At 37.4% G+C, this 23,481-nt stretch overlaps 1 protein-coding gene across 1 annotated transcript in view; it reads left to right on the top strand.

Moving 5' to 3' along the window:
• Nucleotides 1–1,685: 1,685 nt before the first annotated feature.
• Nucleotides 1,686–23,481, top strand: part of XPO1 (exportin 1) — a 34,179-nt gene continuing 12,383 nt past the window's right edge. Inside the window, exons 1-10 of the mRNA XM_014966348.1 lie at nt 1,686–1,823; nt 5,496–5,597; nt 9,493–9,565; nt 18,012–18,073; nt 18,152–18,196; nt 18,285–18,466; nt 18,918–18,966; nt 19,052–19,171; nt 19,275–19,403; nt 20,753–20,911. Of these exons, the coding sequence (XP_014821834.1) occupies nt 1,698–1,823; nt 5,496–5,597; nt 9,493–9,565; nt 18,012–18,073; nt 18,152–18,196; nt 18,285–18,466; nt 18,918–18,966; nt 19,052–19,171; nt 19,275–19,403; nt 20,753–20,911 (1,047 nt within the window). The 5' untranslated portion in view covers nt 1,686–1,697. The remainder of the gene's footprint in view (nt 1,824–5,495; nt 5,598–9,492; nt 9,566–18,011; nt 18,074–18,151; nt 18,197–18,284; nt 18,467–18,917; nt 18,967–19,051; nt 19,172–19,274; nt 19,404–20,752; nt 20,912–23,481) is intronic.

The raw sequence follows: 23,481 nt of genomic DNA, 5'->3' as shown, positions 1-23,481 counted from the left end.
ATTTTCAAGTGTCCTTCGAGTTAAAAGAACAAAATGAGCCTTCCCTGCTGTTTTGTTTCTGGCGTCCATACTTAACATTGCAACTTTGAAAACTTTAGGAGTTGGGAGGGAAGGACAGATGTGGAGTGTTAGTATATTTCCGTGTATATTTCCTTCTGTATTTCCAGGTAGATGTTGTAAAAAGGCTGACTGGATGTTAAGATGGAGCCCTCAAAATGATTATGTTAGCGTAGTAATACTGACTAAATGAAGGTTTTTCCTTTAAATACAATCAAAATATTTGGGTTTTTTTGAAGTTAATGTCTTTCTGTATAGAAGTAAACGAAATTACTTGATGCTACTTGCAAATAGGCATTTCTAAACAAAAGGTTTTCCTAGTCTGCATGCTACTGTAGGACTTTCACTTAATTAGTAATTGCTTGGGTTGAGGCACAGGTTTATCTTGCTCTTTACTTATTAGCAAGAGTAGGTCTGACTTCTTGCTTACGCTAAAAAAGGGGTTCAGGAAGAGTTTCTGATTGTATCTTTCTGAGTATGCAGATAGCTCTAATGGAACTTTTTGAGTAATTTTGCTGTTCACACTTCTGGCTGTTTCTCAAGTGAGCAGTTCTATATGAAGTTTGTAGCTTTAGGACAGATTCTTAGAAGGAGGGTGAATGGCAGAGAGCTGCTGTAGAGGAGAGGGTAGGAATATGTGTTACAGTTGCCAGTGACTGTGAGCAGAGGGAATAAACTTGATGAGGTGCTTCCAACACGGGGGGTGATGTGAAAAGGTTAGACTGTAATTTACCATCCACAATTCTGTGGTTCCGGGCTTATTTTCTTGCTTTTTGTGATTGCTTTTGTCTTGTACCGGTCTCTGGCTGGAAAGCATCTTACATGCACACTCACAGTCACCCCCCCACCTGACTTCCTTTGCATAATATCGAGGCTGCTATATCTAGGACAAAGAGTTAATGCATGTGTCGCTGCTTTTATGGGACCTGAAACCTCCAGTAGAATTCCATTTCAGCTTGAAGTGATCTAATGTGGTATATGAAGTAACCTGCTGACTTAACAGACCCCTTGCTTAATCCTCTCAAAGTGCTTTCAAACAGTCAACTTTCTTAGTTTCAATGGTAATTTTTTACTTGTATGTAGTTAACTTGTAAGTTGTTGGTTTTTTTTTCCCCCAAGTATTTGAAAAATGCTCTCTGGCTAATTTCTTACTGTGTATGTAGATTACATTCCAGTTCTATAGCCAGGCCTTTAGAACTGATCTTCCACATGTGCATGTTGGCCTTGGAAACTGAAAATTTGACTGAGGTTGCTAGCATGGGTTTTCGTTTTAATGATACTAGGTATTTCTGCCAGCAAACTTACTGGTTTACACATGTTTAGGGACTGATAGGGGTCAGTACCTGCTTTGAAATAAGTTTTAGCTTGCAGATAATACAGCCCATTGACTAGTCACACCGTTATCACGTGTTATACCTGCTGAATTTAGCCGGGGTAGTAATGTGTGAATTTTTCAGAGTTTGTCCTGCTGCTTGCTCAACAATTGAAGGAGTTTTGTATTCAGTGTTACCTAGTACTGCTGCTAACTTAGTCTCATTCAAATGAGATGCTTAAGTTGAAGCACTTGCTTTATAATGACGTGTAATATTGATTTCTTATTAATTGATCATTTTTTTTTTTAATTTGTTTTGCAGTAATCTATGCCAGCAATTATGACAATGTTAGCAGACCATGCAGCTCGTCAGCTGCTGGATTTTAACCAGAAACTGGATATCAATCTCTTGGACAATGTGGTGAACTGCTTGTACCATGGAGAAGGCGCACAGGTAATGTGGATTTAGACCTTTGTTTATTGACCATGTTTAACCTTAAAACAAATCACAACATTTAATTCACTTAATAAAAATCAGTAGTATTAATGAATTTATCCAGCTAGTGACTAGAATATCACTGGCAATTCATGTGCTCTGGTTTAAAGGCAGGCCTCATGTAATGAACATTGAAATGACACTTAGAAAAATGTTATTTGAGTGTGTGTTGGTTTCTAATGTGCCTTCTGCTGTTGAAAAGTGTGAGCAAGTAGAATTTGGTGAGGGCACTTCTGCTTGCAGCTCAAGTTCTCTGACTCAGTTCTTCAGGAAGGTTTGAGTTACCTGTTACTTATTCTCATGGACAGGATTGTGAAGTCATGAATTTAATGTTGGCTTCACTGAAGGATTGTATTTAAAGGAAAAATATTAATTGGTTGCTACTGTATTTGTACTTATAAAGAAGTGTGTCATGCATATTTGAAAGAAGACTTTGTCCTTTCTTGTTTCTGGTTTTTACCCCCTGTTACTGTTTCTCCAAACAGGTTCTTCTTGCACTCTTTTTCTTTGGACTTAATGTGAATTGTGAAGTCTTAAGTTTATACTGGGGGGATGTGTGCATTTGTGTATTTGCATAAATTGTCTTGAAAGTGAATCTTGTATTGCTTTTATCTTCTTTCCAAAGTAGTTCAAGAAATACACTTAAATGTCGAAAGCAAGTATTGCTACAAGGGTGTTGGCATAGTTCCTCTTCTGGCAAATTTTAATTGTTTGTGCTTAACAAATTGGGGGTTTCAGTGTCAGGCATCTCTTACTAAGATATTCTTGCACAACAATAAGAAGTGAATTAAAATGAGACAAAGTAGCTGATGCTTTTCTATTCCTTCCAGCTGTTAGAATAAACAAAATAAACAATATATATTTGTTTTGTGTATCTTTTTTTTTTTTTGAAAAAGTTTTTGTAAGGCTGAATTTCTGCAGGTTCTGAAATACCTTGCTGTTTTTTGAAATATTTGCTTTTTGAATTTCCTGAATCCAAGTAGTTACTAGTTGTAGTTTTTAAAATGATCTTGTGACAGAAAACTGCTTGTAGCTTTTGCCATAAAAATATGGACTTCCGAGTGCTTGTTTTGCCTTACAAAGTAGGTGGTGCTTATAGTATTGTTTGGTTTGAATGGGGTTTAAAAAGTTGGGAAGGTTTATAAGGAGAAGAGAAGATTAACACTAAATACAATGATCAAATTGCCATTGTTCTGGCATTGTGAGAAGTTGCTTCACTTAGAACAGCTGGGTATAGTCTCTGGTATTCAGAAAATTGATGCAATGAGAAGCAAAAATTCAAGAGGTGGCACTTAACAGGCAAAACCAGATTATGATATAACATATGACATTTTAATGAAAATTTGATTTGCTATTTTAGGGTTTCCAAAGGTGGAGACATATTTCAGTGAGCCTATGAGCTCTTATGTCTTCCAAGGAGTTCAAAAGTTCCTGCAGGAAAAAAGTGCTTCTCTTTGGAGCCTGGTGGCTCAAATCATGACTTCAAGGGTGACAGGAGTAATAGAAGTTGAGGAAACCAATTATTAAAATTGGGAGATTAGCAGTGGTTTGTCTGGAATAGAGAAATGTTAGGGTAAAAAAGGTTTAGAATGCAGCCTGGATGGCTACATGCTGAACTTGCTTTCAGATTCACCTGTCTCCCTCTTGGCCTTAATTCTTATCTCTGCTTGCAAAACTCTTATCTGCTGATCTATATGAGGCAAGAAAGAAACTCTTTCTGTCCTAGACTTTTATCTTTTTTTTTTTTCTTTTCCTCCCTGTTCTTAGCTTTTTTTGATATACTTCTCTGAAAAGAATGCTTGTCCCCAAGCCCACCCCAGTGCACCACATGACTAAGGAGACCTTAGTCAACTCATACATGTTTACCTGGACTCGTCCCAGACTCTTAATTCCATTGGTCTGTTAGACCTTCACGTGTCCAGAAGGATTATTTGCTAACTGATTTTCTTTTTGGTAGCAACAACACAGCGAGGCTTTGATCTTGATTTAAGCGTTACTGATAAATTTATACTGTTTTTGTGGAACTAAAGGAAGTGATGCCCAGAAAGGGGTTAGTGGGTATGAGAGCAAACTTTTCAGTGCTTGGGAAAAGGAGCTTGAGCATCTGTATTTTGTTGGTGTTGAAATTTGATCCTGTGATAATGTCATTAGTGTTAGAAGCACTAAGGAGGCCAGTATAAAAACACACTCATGTTGAACCTGGAAATAATACAGCTATTCTTTCCCTCTGCAGGCTAAACTGCATCAATAGTGCTGATTTTTTTTTTTTTATTTTAAAAAAGCTCTGATGTCACACTGAGAATATGTGGGATATTCCTTTTAATATTTGTGTGATATTTCTCCATATGAAATCTACGGGGAGTTACTTGCTAGTCAAAGTCAGTATCAGACTGGGTATCGCTCCACTATCCTCAATTATATTAAGTAGGAATGCCAGTACTGTACAGCTATTTTAGACATCCTGTCTCTTTACTGTTGCAGCTTTCAGTTTTAATTCAGTAAATGCCATACCCAATTTGTCTGTTTCTTGCTTTATATATATATATGTGTAAATTTGGAATCTGGATGGGGTTTCTGTCTTAGTGAAAATACATGCTTCCTTAGAGCAGTTGACGATTAGTTCAAGTATGTTCTTGTAGGAGACTAGAAATCTGCATAGCTGTTGTAAATTCTGTTGAAGTTTATCCTAAGGAAAGCTTTTAACTGCTTTGTAATGGCATTGAATTCACAGTGCAGTGAAAGAATAAACCAAGTTCTGTTAATCGTGATGTAAAATGTTAATCTTGCTGGCAAGACAGTGTCTCATGCTTGTAGGTGATACAATTTGCAGCAAGACTTGTCGGTAGACTGCATTTTTACAAATAGCTAACATCATTTGGCTCCCTTAAAAAAAACGTTTATGGGCATCCAGGCTTTTGAAAAGGATAGCTATAATGAATTCAGTATTTCAGTGTGTAATTGCTTCAGATGAGGTTTTGTGAGTTACTGAAACCATAGTGTCTAGTACAATAATTGGTAATATCAGTCCCAAGGAAGAACAAGCCATTAGCATGACCAACTCCCTTCCTCCCCCCCAGTCAGTTTTTATTATTGTTTTGTAAGCTGTTATATACATCAAGGGATTCCTCAGAAGTAGGGAGACCTCTAATGCTCCACTCTGTGGTACTTCAAAATAAAATCAACAGTTCCTACATCAACAACTCTGCAGCATGGTACAGTCATGCTTAAACTAGCGTTTTAAAAGAATGCTTCCAGTAGAAATAGAAAGTTTGGGTGTCCTTGAATAAAATTCTATCTAGATGACTTTCTTGAATGGGAGAAAGCTTCACTCCTTAGTACGCTTTCCTTGTAATGTGTATTGTTTTCACATGTTGACTGCTGAACCATTCAGCATGGAAGAGTGGAAGGAAGTAAATGACTGTCTTGCATCAAGGCGTTTTTGGAGTTTGGTTGTTAATAAACTTTAACTGTCACACAGAAGGGGGCTTAAGGGACTTGTTGCGCCTAATTGAGTTCTGCCTAACTCTTGGATAAATGATTTTAAAAGGTGTTATATTAATGTCTTCACTGACAGTATATATTTTCGTAAATAATCTGATATTAATGCTTTTTTATCAAATTTACTTTTAGCAAAGAATGGCACAGGAAGTCTTGACTCACTTAAAAGAACATCCTGATGCATGGACAAGAGTTGACACTATTTTGGAGTTCTCTCAGAACATGAATACCAAAGTAAGCAAATTAACTTTTATTGATTTGGTTTTCTTCTTTCTTCCATTCATAAACTTTGAGGAAGGTGTCTCATTTTTAGCCATAGACTCTCTTGATTCAAACCACATTCTTTTTTATTGTCTTGTTCCCAAAGGTGGCTTTAAACAAGAACTGTAAATGGACAGAATATTTAAACCTCCTTTTACATTGACAAGAGCTTTTCTCCTTTTTGTTTTTTCTTAAAAAAAGAAGAGCTAAATTGGAAATGTAGGTGGTTTTTTTTCAAGGCACATACAAGCATAATGCCAGTTCCAAAGATTGGTGTGTGTCTGTATACATCTGAGTAATGAAAAGTCTTCTAGAATCACATTTTGTCCTTGGGTAAGTGCTTGGCTGTTTTTCCTCGTAATGAGAGCCACGTGCACATGACTGAGGAGACAGTTTGTCCCTAGGTCTACTAAAGACAAAACAGAAACCTTATTAGGCCAAGATTTTAAACAATCGATGAAAGTTAAGCACCCCAAACTCTTTGTAGTATGAGATTAGTCTTTACTAATATGCAGAACACATTTTCTTTGTACTGCTGTTTTAAATCCATCCATCACGGTAGAGACTAAAAGGGGCAGCATTCAGGTTTTTTTCTACAATTTGAAGTGTTTTACTTAAGACTTCCAAAGTTTGAACCAAAAAGTCGATCAAAATGTGTTTTCATTGTCTTAAAGTTGATGATTATTCCTCTCAAATAACTGACGTGCATGTTTTTCTGCTTGATACATACAGTGTTCAAACAGAAAATGATCATGTTTGGGTGGCTTCTGAAATCGGGCGGTATTCATGAAACAGTTCCATTTTTTTTCATTGCTCTCTGAAGTTCAGGGGAAAATGGTTTAAAGAACTTCCTCAAAGTGCTAACCTTTAAGTAACAGTGTTTGCCTGTTTGCTTGCCTGGTAAACTTTGCTTTTTATACTGACAGACGTTACTAATGTTTAAGTTGATTTATCAACAGTATTTTTAAAAACTCAAATTTGTCTTGTGAAAAATGAGATGATTAGAGGAACAGAAAGAAAGCAACAGGTAAAGAATTCTTCAATTTACATAAATTGCAAATGATTTGGTGCTAAATTTATGCACTATGACATTTGGCTTTTATGCAATCATATTTTTTCTTTAATTAAAGCTGTTAACACTACCTGATATTAATCATAATGTTCCATTATGTTGATTGCTTGTAATAGGAAGAAAAGGGGTGTCTTCCTGTGCAACTGACACAGCTAGGCTTTGACGGCAGGCCTCCACAAGGTCTACCCTTTTGATTCCCTTTAACTGAATTCTGTTCATCAATTGTTTTTGTTTCTTGGGAGGTGGGAGGGAAAGGGATTCGGTGCATAGAATAAGTAATAAGGGGACCATAGAAATTTCGACCATAGGGATCATTTCATGCTTTTTTCAGTCTTTGCTGTTAACCTGTCCCTCATCTTCATAACCAAGCAGTGAATTGCTATTAGGTAATTAGAAACAAGTAAAGCAAGAGCAAATTAATTTTGAAAGACTTCTGTTTTATGCGCAGTTTAAATGTGTTTGCATGCACTGTTGCAATAGTTGATTAAAAAGTAAGCTTCTGATAATTCAGATGGCAAAACAGATTGGTGTCAGTGACTTTTTTTTTTTGGGTTTGGTGTATCTTGTTATCAGGGAAATACCAGAAATTAGAGCCATCAAATCAAATGAAGCTTAAAAACAAAATAAAAACCCCAGAAAGCCCCTTGCAGAGTGTTCAGACAGGCTGATGAGGCCTTCAAACATGGTGTGGCAAGAAAGATGTGTAGGGGAAGATTGTATACAGTGACTTTATTACTGCTGCCATTACATTTCATGTGTGAGTGTTAAGAAAAATGAGTATTACTAGTACTGAGGAAGAGGTGAACAAGACACTATGAGGGGGCAGAATTGAAGTCATATATGTAGAAAAGAATGGGTAGAAACCTAGACACCATGAATCTCTTCACAGTTTAAGGTACATGAATCTGAATTAAACATTTGAGCAGATAATGAAGGACAGGTGTGGCAAATTGCTAGAGGTGTCTGTCCTTTTCTTTGACTCACAGGAAATCCTAAATGGGGATACAAAGACTAAAGATGAGATCTGTCCTTAGTTTGTGTCAGGATTTTCATTTGTTTCATTAGTGCTTTTCTAAAATGAAACTAGGCTTGCTATTCTGGTCTTAAAAGCCAAAGAAGTTGACTTGTGGAAAAAAGTTTGGGAGCAAAACTAACATTTTCGGTTAGCTGTTACCTGAAAGGGCTATTAATACTTGTGCCTGTAGAATGTAGAAATTTAACTAGAGTTTAGATCTGCTTCGGGAAAGTTAGCACTGTCTGATATCAAGTGTTCATAGTTTTAACATTGTTAGAAGCTTTTGTAAGTATGCATTGTGAGCTTTGATCAAGTGCAGATGGCATCTGTAAATCTATAGCAGTGGCTGAAATCACTTCCTGTGAAGTGAAGCATTTTGTTTGAGACTGTTTTCATACATTTTCCTGTATGAATGCTCCCTTTATTTAATTTAGCTTTTATGTTAAGCAATTAAGTAAATTTAAGGTTAAAAATCTAGTTGATAAACTTTTGCTGCCGACCATGAAGAAAAAAATACCTTGCCAAGTTTCTATTAATGAGTAAATTTCCGTGGTATCTAAGATTATGGAAGTTGACAAAATATTTTGCAAATGCAGGATGTACATGTGGGAACTTGGGTCAGATAGAGAAGCAAAGGGATGTAGGTTATGCTAAGATGAGAACAGCAAAAACTATATTTTAATACAATGTAGTTTGGGACAGTCTACATTGTGGTATTTTTAAATAAATTGAAGTTTATGATCCCTTTGGTTGAAATACTAATGATCCTACTTTGTATAACAACTAACCGTTTTAAAGAGGAACTCTTATTCTCAGCCAAAATTTTAAGTGTGAAAACTTGCATTTACCTTTCAGGCATTGATGTGATTTTTTTTATTTTTTATTTTTTCTTCCTAATCCACTGCAGATAAAGTAAACAAAAAGCTCCTCGTCCCCTTTTCTCTCCTGTCTATTCATGCTAATGGGGTTTTACATATTAAAGTTCTTCGATCATATCATCGCAAACTTCTTTCCCTGTTACTGTGAGTTGGCAGTAGGGACAAATGGGCAGAGGGACTGGCCTTACTGATTACTTTGCAATCGTAATGGTTTTGGGTAAGAACATAGGAAGGAATTCCTGAAAGGTAAAAGGATTTTTAAGACCTTATTCACATTTTTATTGTTCTTTGACTGAGCACAAAAGTTCATCTTTAAATAGTAGAAATAGCTGCCATATTGGGGTGGGTATTGAAATTAAATACACCTGTGGGTTGTCTTGCTGTTCCTAAAGTAACACCAGTGAAGTTTGGGAAATACTTTCTTTAGGAAGTGCCAGTGTCAGGACATGTGATGCTAAGACAAATATTTTTTTTTCAGCTCTTAGAGGAACGATAGGAAGCTTGAGACCATCCAAGCTGCTAAATGTTTTAGGAGCCTGGTTGTGTTAATGCTTGAACATATGAGCAGTCATTTATGATGCAAATTCATATCTGGCTGCTACTTTCTCTTCTCCAGATAGCCAAAATTGTCTGCCAGAGGGCTTTTCATTATTTTTTCTTTTTTCCCCCTCCTGGTGTGAGCATGATCAAACAGCAGGACTTAGTATAGTGAAGAATAAAACAAGAAAAGAAAAATGCATGAAACATCAGTAAATGGGTGAATAGACATGTATTTAATAAAATTGTTAGTTTAATAATCTTGAAGTCTTAGATGTTAAGTGTGAATGTCTGATTGAATGAGAGTCCTGAAAGTTAGTTAGTCCTACAGTAATGTACTCACATTTTGTTCTTCTCCAATTTCAGTATTATGGACTGCAAATCTTGGAAAACGTGATAAAAACAAGATGGAAGATTCTTCCAAGGAACCAGTGTGAAGGTAGGGAGGGACTTCTGTCTTCTCTTAACTTTTGTGTATTAACCGATATTTAGGCTGTCAGTCCCTGTAAGTAATTTTCAGCTTGAAATGCAGTTTGGTTAGTAACTTTTCATCCTGTAGTAAGGCCATCTGTGTTTGTCTGGATAATGAAACCATGTCTTTCCCTTCTGTAATAATTATCTCAGTGGGATGGTGAGCACCTGAAATTCTGTAAACGTCATGGGAAGGTAAAAGGTATGACTGATAGTTTTGAAACATCATCGTTTAAGCGTTGTACTGACTTGCAGGCCAAATGTACATGAAGAGATCTGACCCTAAGCAGCTTCTGAAGTTAGGTCCTGGCTTTGAGGTAGGGTGGGTTTTGACTCTGTACTTGGCACAAGAGGCTCTCTTCAGCCTGTCTGGGCTGTGTATGCAGCCCCACCAGTACGCTGTCATTTTTCTGGTATCCTGCTGTCTGTCTGGTAGCACGTGTAGGTTTATGTGACTTTTTTGAAATTGTAAGCAGTTACTTAAAAATAGAAACACGAAATAAATGCATAATGTTATCTATTAATGGGCATTCATTCTTTTAGGCAGAGACATATTATAAAGTCTGCTTTCAATTCACATAGGTGTATGTGAAGCTAGATTGCTGTAACTGGAAGTGCAGCGTAGGGCAAACCCCAGTCTTCTGTCACTGCAAGGAATCTGGAAGTCTTAAAATAAGTGCTGTGGTTTGATTTTTGTGGGTTTTTTCCCCTCCCTCCTAGCTTGCAATGTGTGTTGAATTTTAGATGTTATCTGTAGTAAATGGAGGTACCTCTGTGGTACAGAATTAGTGCTTGTTCACATAGCTTTCTGTCAAGTCATGATAACTTCAAGACATTAAGTGCAATTACTTCAAGTTCTTGACATTGAATGTTGTCACTGTTCTATACTTGACTTTTTACTAAAAGCTGGTTTTGGAACTCATTAAAGTTATTACAAATTTCTGTGTTGTGCTGTGAGCTTTTTTTAGCAATGCTAAGATGTGCTTTAAATTTTTACTGCCAGTGCTTAGGTTCTGAAATTGTATTGATTAAAATGTAACTGTAAATGTCAATGCAAACAAATGTGTAGAGGGAGACTTCCACATCTTTGTGGTTATGACTTTTCTCACCTTTCCCCCCATTTCTTCCAACTATAGGTTGACAGATAAAGTGTAGCTCTTCTTACATGTGGAAGTGAGGTTTCACATTCATTCTGCTATTGGAAACATTCTTGCAGGCTTTTAGGGGGAGCAGCTTTGATTAAGGCTCAAACACAACTATGTACTTTTGAGAAACTAAGGGAGCACCCTGAAGTTAAGTCTCCTGCGTGCTTTTAATAATTAATCTCAATTTGCTCATAGTCCAGAACGTAACAGGATATGAGTGCTTAGTTTCAGCATTTGGAAATTGTTCTCGTAAAGATTTTGGCTATGGGAGCAGAGCAGGAAGAAAGTAAGTAGTGGTTATGTGGCTTACCATTGCTTGCTGGTGAAGTGAGGTGTAGTAGAGTCAGAGATGTCACAGAGGTAGACTTACTTGATAGTTTGGAACTGAACAAGTGCCAAGTGCAGAATATAATTCAGTAATTCTAAGTCGTAAAAAGACATGCTCTTAAAGCACAGAATGCATCAGAAATGGTGGTAGGATGAGGATGCTGGCTGTGCTTTGGATCATAATACCTCATCTGGTCTTGAGATGCCAAGATAATAGTGGGTATGTGGCTTAAATGAATTGTGGAACTGATATATTTGAGTTAGTGTTTTAGATTTTTGTGACTTTCCTGTTTGCAGGCGTGGTAGTACGGTTTGTCTGGTTCCTGTCAGCTAAGAAGGTGCAACGACTATAGCTTGATACATTACAATGCAAAATAAAGTTACTGTTTGTAGTTGTTCAATCAGCTTTAAGTACTCTATTCTTACTTGTCCTGACTTTCGTACTTCTGAAGACTACAGAGGAAAAAAATAAAAATCCTTCGTTCTAACAAATATGTGTCTTTACTTCAACCTTTTAAAATATTTCCCCTTTCACAGAGTCAAAGTATAACTGTGAAATTGACTTTTGTCCTAACACTCTTAGGGGAATTGAGTTAGTTGGCTTTTACTTGTCTGGTTTCTCCTGTACATCAATAGAAGAGGAACCAAATATATTTAGTGTACTGTGGCATTTGATTCGTCTTGGCTTCTATGGTGTAGGAGGGAGAATCAGTGTTTCATCTTGAATCCAGTTTCATCTGGTCGGTGGTGGTTGGCTTTATTTTTTTGGCTGATGATACTGGCTAGTACAAAGGAGCTGCTCCAGAGCTCATTCAGACAGTTTGATTACCTGGGAGATAAGAAGACTCATTAAATTGAGGTTTCCTTGATTCTGATTCCAGTCCTTCTTTTAGCTGACAGGATTTTCCTGTTTGAAGTATAACTAGTGAAATATGGGTGCAGGAAAATGAAACTCAATATAACAAAGTAATGCTTAGTAACAAAGCAATTAATACAGGTTATAAATCAGTTAATTTTATTTTCTATCTTACTATATGAAACTTAACATGTCCAATTGGATTTCTGTAGTAAATGTAGCTGTCAAATCTTACTTTTGGTTAAGATGAAACTAAATAAATTTATGGGAAAATACTGTTTTCCCTTTGTAGCAATAGCAGTGCTTAAGAGTTGAAGTTAAGAGCAGACCTGAATGAAGCTGGCAGTGAAGGGGAAAGTTTTTGAAACAACCTGCCTGAAAATTCTTGGAGAAATAAAATTATGTCATTAATTACAGAGCTTGAGCTGTAAGCTTTTTAGTGTTTGGTGGGTTTTTTGGGTAGTTTTTTTGTGGTGGGTTTGGTTTTTTCCTCCCCCCTAGCTATACCTCAAGCTGTACATGAGAGTGACTCGTTGGGCTCTGAGGTTAGCCAGGGTGGTGTTATCACTTCAGTCTGAATGCTGGGAGGCTTCACCTTCCAGCCTGGAATACCAAATGCAAGTAGGAAAATACGTTTTCTTCACATGTGTTCTTTGGACTTGAAACTCCATTCTTAAGTTTGCTTTTATTTTAAAATAGCTTTTAGTCATGAGCTATTCTGGCCCTGGTACCTTTTAACTTGTTAAAAGTTTTTCTCTTCCTCAGGTGTCCTTGATTTTGAAGGTTGAGGATTATAAGCAGTTTGGGAAATCTTCCTCTGCCTGTAATTCTAAACCCAGTTTTGGGCAAAACAGTTTACATTTCTAAAATACTTATGTGATTACTTCGCTTATTCTTGTTCTTGGATTTTTTTTGTTTGCTTTTGGAGTTAGAGGTTTGAACCAGTTGCTAACCTGGTTATCTAGACAAAAGTGGAATTTGTAGAATACAGAACTGGTAAAATTGAGTTAAATGAGACGCCTGGCCTGTACCTTCAGCCTTCAGATGTTCAGCAGTAGACTGTAGCAATGGGTTAACTTGCTCTTTATACTTTACTTAGTCTTTAAGAGAATACTTTGGATTGCTCTTACACGTATACAAATGATGTAATGTGGTTTTCATTCAAACCTTACTGAGGCTGCTTTAGTGAAAGGCAAGTGGGTGGCGTATTCCAGAACATCCCATACAGTGGTGAACTTGGCTTATTTCCAGAGTGTTGTGCTATCATTCTCAAGTAAAAATTCTCAGTTTATTGAGGTGATACTAAATTGCTTTAAACTCCAATACTCTGTAGAGTTGATTGTTTAATGATGCTTATAAAAGATGTCATTTCATTGAAGTGCTGTGCTTCCAATAGGACTTTCTCCTACAGTGTGAAAACTTGCCTAGAAATAAAGGTCTTCCTTTAAGAAGACTGCTTGGTCTTCCAATTCAGTGATATGTTTCATTAATCCTGCAATGTGAAATGAAATTATGTTCTTGTGAACAGAGTGAGCTTGTCTGGAGTGTTTTTGAGTTGGAATGGATAAGCACTTCTTCATTATGAAATCTGAACTGCTTGTAAAACTTTTCTCATTTTGAAATGGGGAAAAAAACAAGTGTTCAGGGAGATGCAGTTTAGTGGCTTACAGAAGGTCCTGGAGTTAAGTATAAGGCTTATGATATAGTGGAAGCTGCTGTAGAAGAGATTTTTCTGTGGAGTGATTAGTTATTTTAATGGAAATTTCTGACCTGCTTCACGAAGAGATGTTTTTTTGATTCTCTGTGTAATGAAGGGGGAATGAGCTACATGGCACATCTCTGTGTGTGTGTGTGGAAAGACAAGCTCTATGCCCTTTTTAAGAATTTTGTGAATTAGCTTTTCTTTTTCTGCTGAAAAGGAAATATATGATTAATCGATCGGGTTCACCAGTGACGGGGAAAGATGATTTTTGGGACAACATGGGAAGACTAAAACCAGGACAGTATTTTGATCACGTTTTGGGGCTACATAAACAGTTCAGTATAAGCATGTATGCATGCAGACATCCCTGGAGGGGACAGTTCAGCTTTAGGATTTGAAATTCTAATTTTGGTTGCAAAATAATGTTAACTTGCCGAGTTACATTGTCCACCTGCTTCACTTAAGCCTCTTTTTCAATATAAGCAGAGAACTTGTTAATTTTAGAATACTAGTGTAAACTTGCATCTGCAGCATCAGTTATAACTTTGAACGCTTGTTAAATGTTTATGCTCTGTAACTGCACAAAGGGATATGCTTGTATGTCTTAAGTACAAGAAGTGGTTTTGTCTACAGGTGTGTACTCACTGATGTTGTGCATTCATGGAAACAGGCTGTATTCACTCACGGTAGGAACACTCGGAGCTCAGGTTACACAGCCTAGATGAGATGTAATTGCTTCTAAAAGTGCATCCAAAGATGAAACTGTAGGATTAATTTCCCAAATTTAGACTGCAGTTTTTCTAATGTTGGATAATGGGATGATCTTCAGTGTCCCAGTCCAGCTCTAACCATTGCATGGCTTGGGTCACCTGTGAAAATACTTTCCCTCCAGAAGGTGTTTCAATTTTATCATATGTTTGCCTCTCTGGAGAGGAGCAACTCTCACATAAGGACTACAATATCTAATACTCATCCAGAAACTTTGTAAAAGGTCTTGAATTCAAGTCCTTGTTCTATGCTCTGTTTTTTATATCTTGGACAAAAGTACTTTTTGTACTTTGCTCACCAGAAAACGCTAACGGTGGTGCTAGTCCAGGCCTTCTGACAGTGATGATGTCCAGCCTTTCTGATAATTAAACATAGTTTGATGTTGGAGCTAGGCTGATATACTGCTTAACTGCTGTGGATGAAGGTGTTCTTCACTGGTGCATGTTCTGATGTCTTTGAGCCAGTGCTGGTGCTTCTCTGGCCCTTTATTGATCTGATTCAAGGAGCTAAGCTGGTAGGAGATAGTTTCAAAACAGTTTTGAAACTACTGAACTTCTTTGGTAACTGTTTTTCTACTTGTTCAGTCTCTGAATGAGTTCTTGAGCTCGTGTTAGGACTGCCAGTGCTGTGTCAATGAGTTTTAGAATGGAAAACTAAATCTGCTCCCTTTGGTTGCAGGTTGTCAGATCAGCATAGTTGTAATGTTGGACGTAATTCTTTTTTATTGGAAGGTCTGTTTTCCAGGAATATCTATCTCTTCCCGTTTGACTCAATGAGAGGTCTGAACTTGACAGTCGTGTTGTTGCCATGTTTAAGACTTAATCAGATGCTTCTGTGATTTGAAGGAGACCTTTTAGGCAGTAGTTGTGTGGCTTGTGCGCATCCTGGACCTGCCTCCTTAAAGTAACGCTTCCTTAAGTTCTCAGAACACGCTGATATAAGCCAATCCAGTGGACTGCTACCCTCAAACAGCTTCTTGGACATGCTCTGCTGAAAATGGAAACTAGCTTATGTGTTGATTTTTGTCAGAGTATGAAGTTGAAATATCTTTGTTCTACTGAGAATTATCTTTCCTGTGGAATGATAAAGAAATGAGCTATTAAATATGGAACAGAAACCACAATACTTCAGTTAAATAAAACAAAAAATAGAAAATGCCATTTCGGCCAAAAAAAAGCATTAGAGAATTGGATTGGTGCTGCTTTTATGGGATTTAGAATATGACTGTTCACTGGATGGAAGACCTCAGAAGCCTGAAGCATGGCCAGTGAAAACTAGCAAACTTCTTAGGTTGTCCATTTGAGCTGTGGTCACCATTTTTTTTTCTCCATGGAGAAGCTTTGGACCTGAGCAGCTGTTTTCAACTGCTGATCTCAAGGCCAGATCGATGGTGGTATATCATTCAAGTTATAACTAAAAAGCACAATACTATTGATGCAGCAAGATGGAAAATATGCAGTTTTGCAGTTGGAAGTCTAAGAACAATGTTCACTTTCTAATTCCTTTTTGAAATGCAAACAGTTGCACCCTTAGTGGTTTGGCAGACGGTTACAATAGTTCAGTTTCTGGCACTGCAAACCTATTTCCATACTGTTTTGGGGGCTTCTGTATCTCATTTGTTGGATTACTGTGATGCTTCAACAAAGGATGTGGATTTTAGCTTTAAAATGCTGGGACATGCCTATGATGTCAGGCTAATGCTGGTGCTTGGTAATAACTGTTACCCAGTGACTGACAGTGATATTTATTTTGTTAATGACCATTCTTATGGAGTAGTATGGATTGATCCCAGTTGATAATGACAAATAGTTTCATTTGTAATTGGAATTACCTGTAGAACAACTCCTGCCTAGTATGTGGCTAGTGGCTCAAAATCTAGACCTAGTTTTTCCAGATTTCCTGAGAATGCAATTACCAAACTATTTGTCTTAATCCTGTTGTTCAGGCCCAAAATGCGAAAGAAAAATGACTAATTCTAATGGAGTCTTAAAAATGTTTTAAAATTTAGAATAGTGGCTGGAGGAAACAATGTGTCTTCAACATAAAGCATTCTTCTCAGTAGTGATAACTAAAATCTTTAACGTATGTGTTTCGTCTGCATGAGTTAGACTGTCTTGTTGAAGAAATGATTGAAAGCAGATTTTGGGTTCATCAAGTGGAATAGTAGAACCTACACCTATTGTAAAACTTCACAATGACAAGAAAACGCTTGCCCAGTTTGAAAGTGTTTAATCCCTGATGTGCTCAGAGTGATCATCGTGTCCAAGCCCTGTTGAAGTACAGCTATTAGTAATGTTCATCTTGTTCATGACTCCAGAAAAGACAAGCACAGAGGATCTGGAGTCAAACACTTTTGTACAGAATGGTTTTAGATACATATATTGTGATGAGGAGTCACTTGGAAAGCCATTTCTTTCCATGTCTTCAGTCATTGATAGCTTAATGGTGAGGAGGGAACTGAGGATGAGGTGGCAAAATCAAACTTGAGGCAGTATAACTTGCTACAGTGTGAGGTTTTTGTGTGTGGTGGAGCTGAAAACCCTAAAGCAGTTTAAAAACATTTGTAGAAGAAAAACAACAAAATGACTAATTTAAATACAGTCTGTGCCCCCAGTTGACAAATTGTTAATTTAAGCAAAAAATGCAAAAGCAATAAATCAGAATTTATTCAGAGTTTTGCAATCCACAGCACCCATGTGTGCCACAAAAGCACAGTAGGCCAAATCCAAGTGCTTTGTACGACAGTGATGAATAAAGTTTTCAGTTTCATGCTTGTAAGATCGTGCAGGGAAACCTTTACTAAGCTCTGGCACAGTGTTTTACTTCTAAATGCTGTGCATAAGAATTCCTGTGTTTAAAATGTATTAGCTAGGTAACTGGAGCTTTTTCCTTTCGTACAGCGAAGGTGGAAGCTGATGTACGAAGGCTTTCTGTGTGCTTCTGGCTAACTTGGCATTAAAACTGGAATTGTGCTCAGAAAGCTGTATTTATTCTTGGGAGTTCACTTTGAATAAAAAAGCATTAATCAAAGAAGATGGAGGACTCTCTTGTTTGTATTTTGTCTTGCCACTCTAAATGTTTGGCTGAGGCAGTAAGAATGTATCTGCCAACTTTGTAGTTGTTAGGTGTGATCTGAAAATGCATATTGGGTAGAAATACATTTCACTGAGGGAGCCCTGCACTTGTAAGTACCTGTTGCAGTGTGTGTCAGGGTCTGGACACTGCTGGTGCCATCTCTCTCTCATGAGTTGTGTGTAGCGCTACCAGTGCAGTGTTTCTCACTATTTCTTGCAGCCCTTACGAAGCTGATAGATTGATGTGCTGCAAATTACTACAAGTACACTCTAATCCTTAGTCCCTTTTCCTTATGTTTTATTGAAATACCTTAAGCGTAAAGCCATTTTGTGCATCTGAAATACCCTCTTGCAGAATTGATAAAAGGTGGATTTTTTCCATACAGCACACAAGTCAAGCGGGATACTCACTCACACATGCATATATGTTCCTTAGAAGTGTGTATTTTTAAAAACATGTGAAGAGTCTAAGTTCAAAAATATTTATTACAACACTCATGGTATCTGGCATAACTGAAAATAAATTCCTAACTCTTCTGCAGGTATTAAAAAATATGTTGTCGGCCTAATTATCAAGACCTCATCTGATCCAACATGTGTAGAAGTAAGTGAATTCTTTTCAGGGCAGGAAGTGGGAAGGGAATATTATGCATTACCTGACTCCTTATCTTCTTTTCTCCAGAAAGAGAAAGTGTATATTGGGAAACTGAATATGATTCTTGTTCAGGTAAGCTAAAGTTCATGAAGTTTTAAATCTTGTTATAAAATGTTTGGCTTTGCGTATGTATCTAACATGTGGATGCTTCACTTTTCAGATACTGAAACAGGAATGGCCAAAGCACTGGCCAACTTTTATAAGTGATATTGTGGGAGCAAGCAGGACTAGTGAAAGCCTTTGTCAGAATAATATGGTGATCCTTAAGCTATTGAGTGAAGAAGTATTTGATTTTTCCAGTGGACAGATTACTCAAGTAAAAGCTAAGCATTTGAAAGACAGGCAAGTATATATATTTAAATCTTAATAAATAGGGTAGACTTTGTGCTTGCTGCTAAGTAGTTGCTTTCACTTGGAGCTTTTGAGTGAACACCTACAGCTTTTGTTTCTGAGACTGATTACTGGTCTTTCCTTAAAGCTGTACTGTTAGGTGATCTGAAACTTACTTTGTACACAGATATTTCTACCCTACTGTGAGTAGCATCTGTTGACTGATGGTCCTACCCTTTTAACAGAGCATTTCCAAGCCAGAATTTGCAGGCACATACTTTAAGCTACTTCAAAATAGGCATTATTACCATGAAAAATGGTAAAAGACAGATGGCTTCTGAATGCCTTCATGGACATAGGTCTTTAGGACCTGTTCTGTGAGTGTAGCCCTTTTGATTGGAGTAGATAGGATGTTTCATGGAATGTGGAAATGTTTAATTTTCAATTTACTTTTTTTTTACAGCATGTGCAATGAATTCTCTCAGATATTTCAGCTGTGTCAGTTTGTGATGGTAAGTCTTATTTCTTTAATGATATTTTTAAAAATTCCCCCTAATCATGCCTAACAATATCATAAACACTACTTGTTGTTTACAGGAAAACTCCCAAAATGCTCCCTTAGTTCATGCAACTTTGGAAACTTTGCTACGATTTCTGAACTGGATTCCTCTGGGATATATATTTGAGACCAAGTTAATCAGCACACTAATATACAAGGTACTCAGGAAAAATTGATGGCTCTTAAATTTGAATAAAAGTTGCAATAAAGCTTAGTGTGCAACACTCTTGTGATACTCTTCTTTGTTTCTTCTCTTGATAGTTCTTAAATGTTCCCATGTTTCGAAACGTCTCTTTGAAGTGCCTCACAGAGATTGCAGGTGTCAGTGTAAGCCAGTATGAAGAACAGTTTGTAACACTTTTTACATTGACCATGATGCAGTTAAAACAGGTAATGTTTTTAATAAACCGGTTTCTTGACTCTTTCATTTTTCAGAATCAATTCTGTAGAACTTAGTTCAGTTAACAAACGTATATTTATTTCGGAGCTCTTGATAAGACAAATAGTATTCTTTAGTGGTATTTATCATTTGATCAGAAGGTGCTAAGTGTAGTTTTCTGACTCTAGATCACAGCTGTATTTTTGCTGCATTGATTTGTTTATATTAATTTAAGAGGCTTTGTGAGCACTTGGGCTGTCTGATAGGGAAAGTTGAGTGAGATGCAACAAAACGTGTACTGCATAACTCCTAAGGCCTGAACTGACCTAACTTCTGCAAGTTGCTGTTTAATTTTTGAAACCGATAGATAAGTTTGTCGTAAAGCCATGCTTTAAATTTATATAATTTGATGACTCCCCTCTGAGCAGTTCAGGTACATGAATTTGTAGCTTTTCTTATGGTATTATCATCTTAAATGAACAGTTACAAGGTTTTTTTGACAATTTTTTTTGTCTGTTTGTAATGTTGGTCTATCTTAAAGGTTCTTTAGAACAGGCATGCTGCTTTTAATGACCCTGTTCATCCCAGCTTCGAGTGGAGCTGTAGGATTTTTATTTAATTATACTTAAATTTAAAGGCAGATTTTTGCATACACCAAAGTTATTTTTTGTGTTAGGTGAACATTACTTCCTCAGTTCAGGAAGTTCAGAACTCACTTCCTCAGTATCATCCAAGATGATACTCTTGATTTTAAATGCCAATGTATCTGGCCTAAGTTTTGCCTCAAAACATCAGTTGAATGCGAAGTTGAGTATTTGGCATGTTTTGCAGCCTGTAGGTTTTTAGCATGACTGTTGCACATGAATTTGATGCAAACTGTTGCATTTATTGCAACCATGTTCCAATATCCTTCAGAGTCTTCCTTGCCAATTTCTAAATACTAGGGAGGAGGTTCTTTCATGTTGTTTTAACATGATGATGTAATGTTTTGAAACTTAATGTTACTAGGGTCAGGTAACAAACACATTTTTGGAACGTCTTTGCTCGATGCCAATTGGAAATGTCTGTGATGGAGTAAATACTTTCCTTGTTTAAAGCTGCTGTTACAAGGGGTGGAAAAAGGTTTAGTGCATCAGAAGTTTCCTATCTGTTTGCACTTTTACCTTACTGCCTGTCTTGGGCTCGAGCATGAAATGAAGGAGCTGTAAGGCTTTTTTCTAAGAAAGCCCTGTAAAGAGGGGATGTCATGAAGAGCAGAGGACTTTTTTTGCCAAAAGAGCAAAATATTTCTCAATATACACTAGTTCTACTACTGCATAAAGTGGAAAATTCTTGATTATGTCTATAATCTTTTTATTAGATGCTTCCTTTAAATACCAATATCCGACTTGCGTACTCAAATGGCAAGGACGATGAACAGAACTTCATTCAGAACCTCAGTTTGTTTCTCTGCACGTTCCTCAAGGAACACGGTCAACTTATAGAAAAAAGATTAAATCTGAGGGAAACATTAATGGAGGTAAGTGGCTTGGTTTATCCTGTTTCAAAATGTAGCAAGTGTATCCTCGCACGCTAAGGATGCGATAGTAATATAATTTCTAGGTCACTGTAAATTCCTATTTCCTTCATGTAATTAGTAAACTCACATGAATAATTCAAAACTGCTTTCTAAATTTTTGTTTCCTAGTATGCTTCAATGGCACTCTGGTTTCAGTGATCCTGTACTACTAATACAATGTCTGAAGACCATAAGTCTCTGTCTCTCTTCTTTAAAATAATTTCATATACTTTTTTTCCATGGGTCCTTGCACAGCATATTTTGTGTTTAACTGTCCTATAGAGAAGGTGGTGTGATGATGCTCATCAGTCTGGGTGAAGCAGCAGGTTTCTAGGGTATAGCACATGCTGTAGTTCAGCGCTTCCATCCTGGTGCGGTTTCTTGCCTAATTTGCAAAGTTTGACTGAAAGGCTTTAAATATAATCTTTTCTATGTAATGAAGACTGTGTGTGTCAGTAACACTTAATGGCAGAGTTCTACCAAGTGACTATGCATTGCTTTATTTTGTAGTATTACTGGTCTTGGATGAGGACCTACAGGCCTCCATTATCAGTTATCTTACTGCAATTGCTGAGAATAAGATTTACAGTTGTCCTTCCTCTCTGCTTGTTCCCTTCTTTTCTTGGATATGCTGCATTCTTTTCGGTTTAGACAGTAAAGTGCAACTTCACTGTCAAAATTACTGGGATCTGTGGAAATTACTGGATATTCAGCTAAGTGTGAAGTGTTGGAAAGGCTTAAATTCTAGGTGACAAGTAAGCGCTTCATACTATAGTGAGGCTAGACTACAAAATCTAGGGGGGTTTCAGCTGTGTTTTTAATTGTGAATAAAAAATTTGCTGAGGGTGAGCTGTTCTGTGGTGGCTCTTTTGCTAGCTCCCTCCCACTGCTGAGCTTCAAGGGGATGAAAGTGGCTCCATAACCCCTTGAAGTGCCACTGCCTGTGCCCAGAGTCAAGCCCCGTGCAGGTGCGGAGGTGACAGGGTGAGGGACTGCCCTGAGACAGAGGGAGAAAAACAACACCACAGCCTAAACCTGGAGCCCAGGTCCCATGGGGAGGGAGAAGTACATCTTGCAGGTGGATTAGCTCAGACCTGACAAAGGTCCATCTGAATTCTGGTCTGTTTTCCAGCTAGTATTCTCAATACGCTTCTTCTGGAGGTAGCCCTCTACACATAAATGTATGTTAATTAGTTGTTTGCAAATACCAAATTGTAGCTCATTTATAAGATGGACTAAGAGGAGTATAACTTTTTTTTATTTTAAAGAGAACAACTATCAACAGTTCCCAAATAATTCCTGAGCTTGCAAGTAGCAAGGTTTCAAAATAACTGAATTGAGGGAGCACAGGTCAAGCTTCTACTTCTGTTGAGGCTTTATTAGGAAGACTTGTGTAAACGCTGTTGCATGTTTGGTGTAAGATGGAGTGCAGGTTTTAGGTGTTGGCCTCCCCTCTTGTCTGGTATAACTATGTTAAATTCTTCTTTAAAACTGATGTCTACAAAACTCAGTCCTGAACGACTGTGAGTGTTGTATGGGATGTTGAAATGCTTCACAAAGTTCCTAGGCTGGCTGAAAAGGAGTGCAAATTTCTCTTCTGTAAGTTGCAGTGTAATAGACCATAGTTACACAGTTACTTAAAGTTCTATGTCATTCTTGCCTCTTTATTTCTGCACTTTGGATGGATCAGATCTTCGACACTGTTCCAGGGATTGACTGGAGCTGTGTAGACTCGTGAAGGAAGCTACATGAGTTATTACAAGTGAAATTACCAAGATAAATTGATGTGACTAATGTATGGCTGTTTTGAATCCCTCTTTTGGCACTGTAGATACAGATGCTGAGTCAGATCTTTACTATCTAAAATGTTCTGAGTTGCTTTAGTACCTAAGCTATGAAAGTGTCCTCTGGTTTCATTGTTTCATTCTGTTCGCTGTTGGGCTGTTGCTTTGATGTCTTTCACCAGAGGACTTAAAGATAAGCTGGGCAAAAAATGTTTGGCTACATAGTTCCAGTTTCTATGGTTGGTATCTTGGTCTGTCAGAATTGCATCAGTGGCCTTCCCTTCTTGGTCTTTCTATGGCTGTTCTGTCAGGAAAGAACTTTAAAATGTCCTGGTAGATGACTGCTGTGGAAAGCAGGTGAGCAGGATGGCTTTGGTTGCCTTCAGTGCTTCAGGGTGTCAGGATGCAGAACAACCCAGCAGTGCTAGTCTTGAGAGTAGCACTCGTTGAAACAGGCTGTTTAGAGCTTTTTTGAGGCTCTACACCAAAATGCCTTGCAGAAACTCCAGAGAGAGAGTTTGATAATTTACAAACAGGCTGATTTGGCTAATTGGCAGTTTTTAAGAGGCCTTTAGCCTACTTTAGATTTAAGAATTGATACATGCTTTGAAAAGCTGGTCACAACTCTGACTTGTAAGTAAAGTCATTGCAAGGTTAATGCCTCCTGTTCTAAACTTGGGTATTAATTTGGCATTTTATCAATATTTGGATAACTGCACTTGAAGCAATGTGGTTTTATCTTAGAAA

Source organism: Calidris pugnax, unplaced genomic scaffold, assembly GCF_001431845.1.
Source record: "Calidris pugnax isolate Ruff unplaced genomic scaffold, ASM143184v1 scaffold31, whole genome shotgun sequence".
NCBI lineage: Eukaryota > Metazoa > Chordata > Aves > Charadriiformes > Scolopacidae > Calidris > Calidris pugnax.
This window is presented reverse-complemented; position numbering and strand designations above follow the sequence as displayed.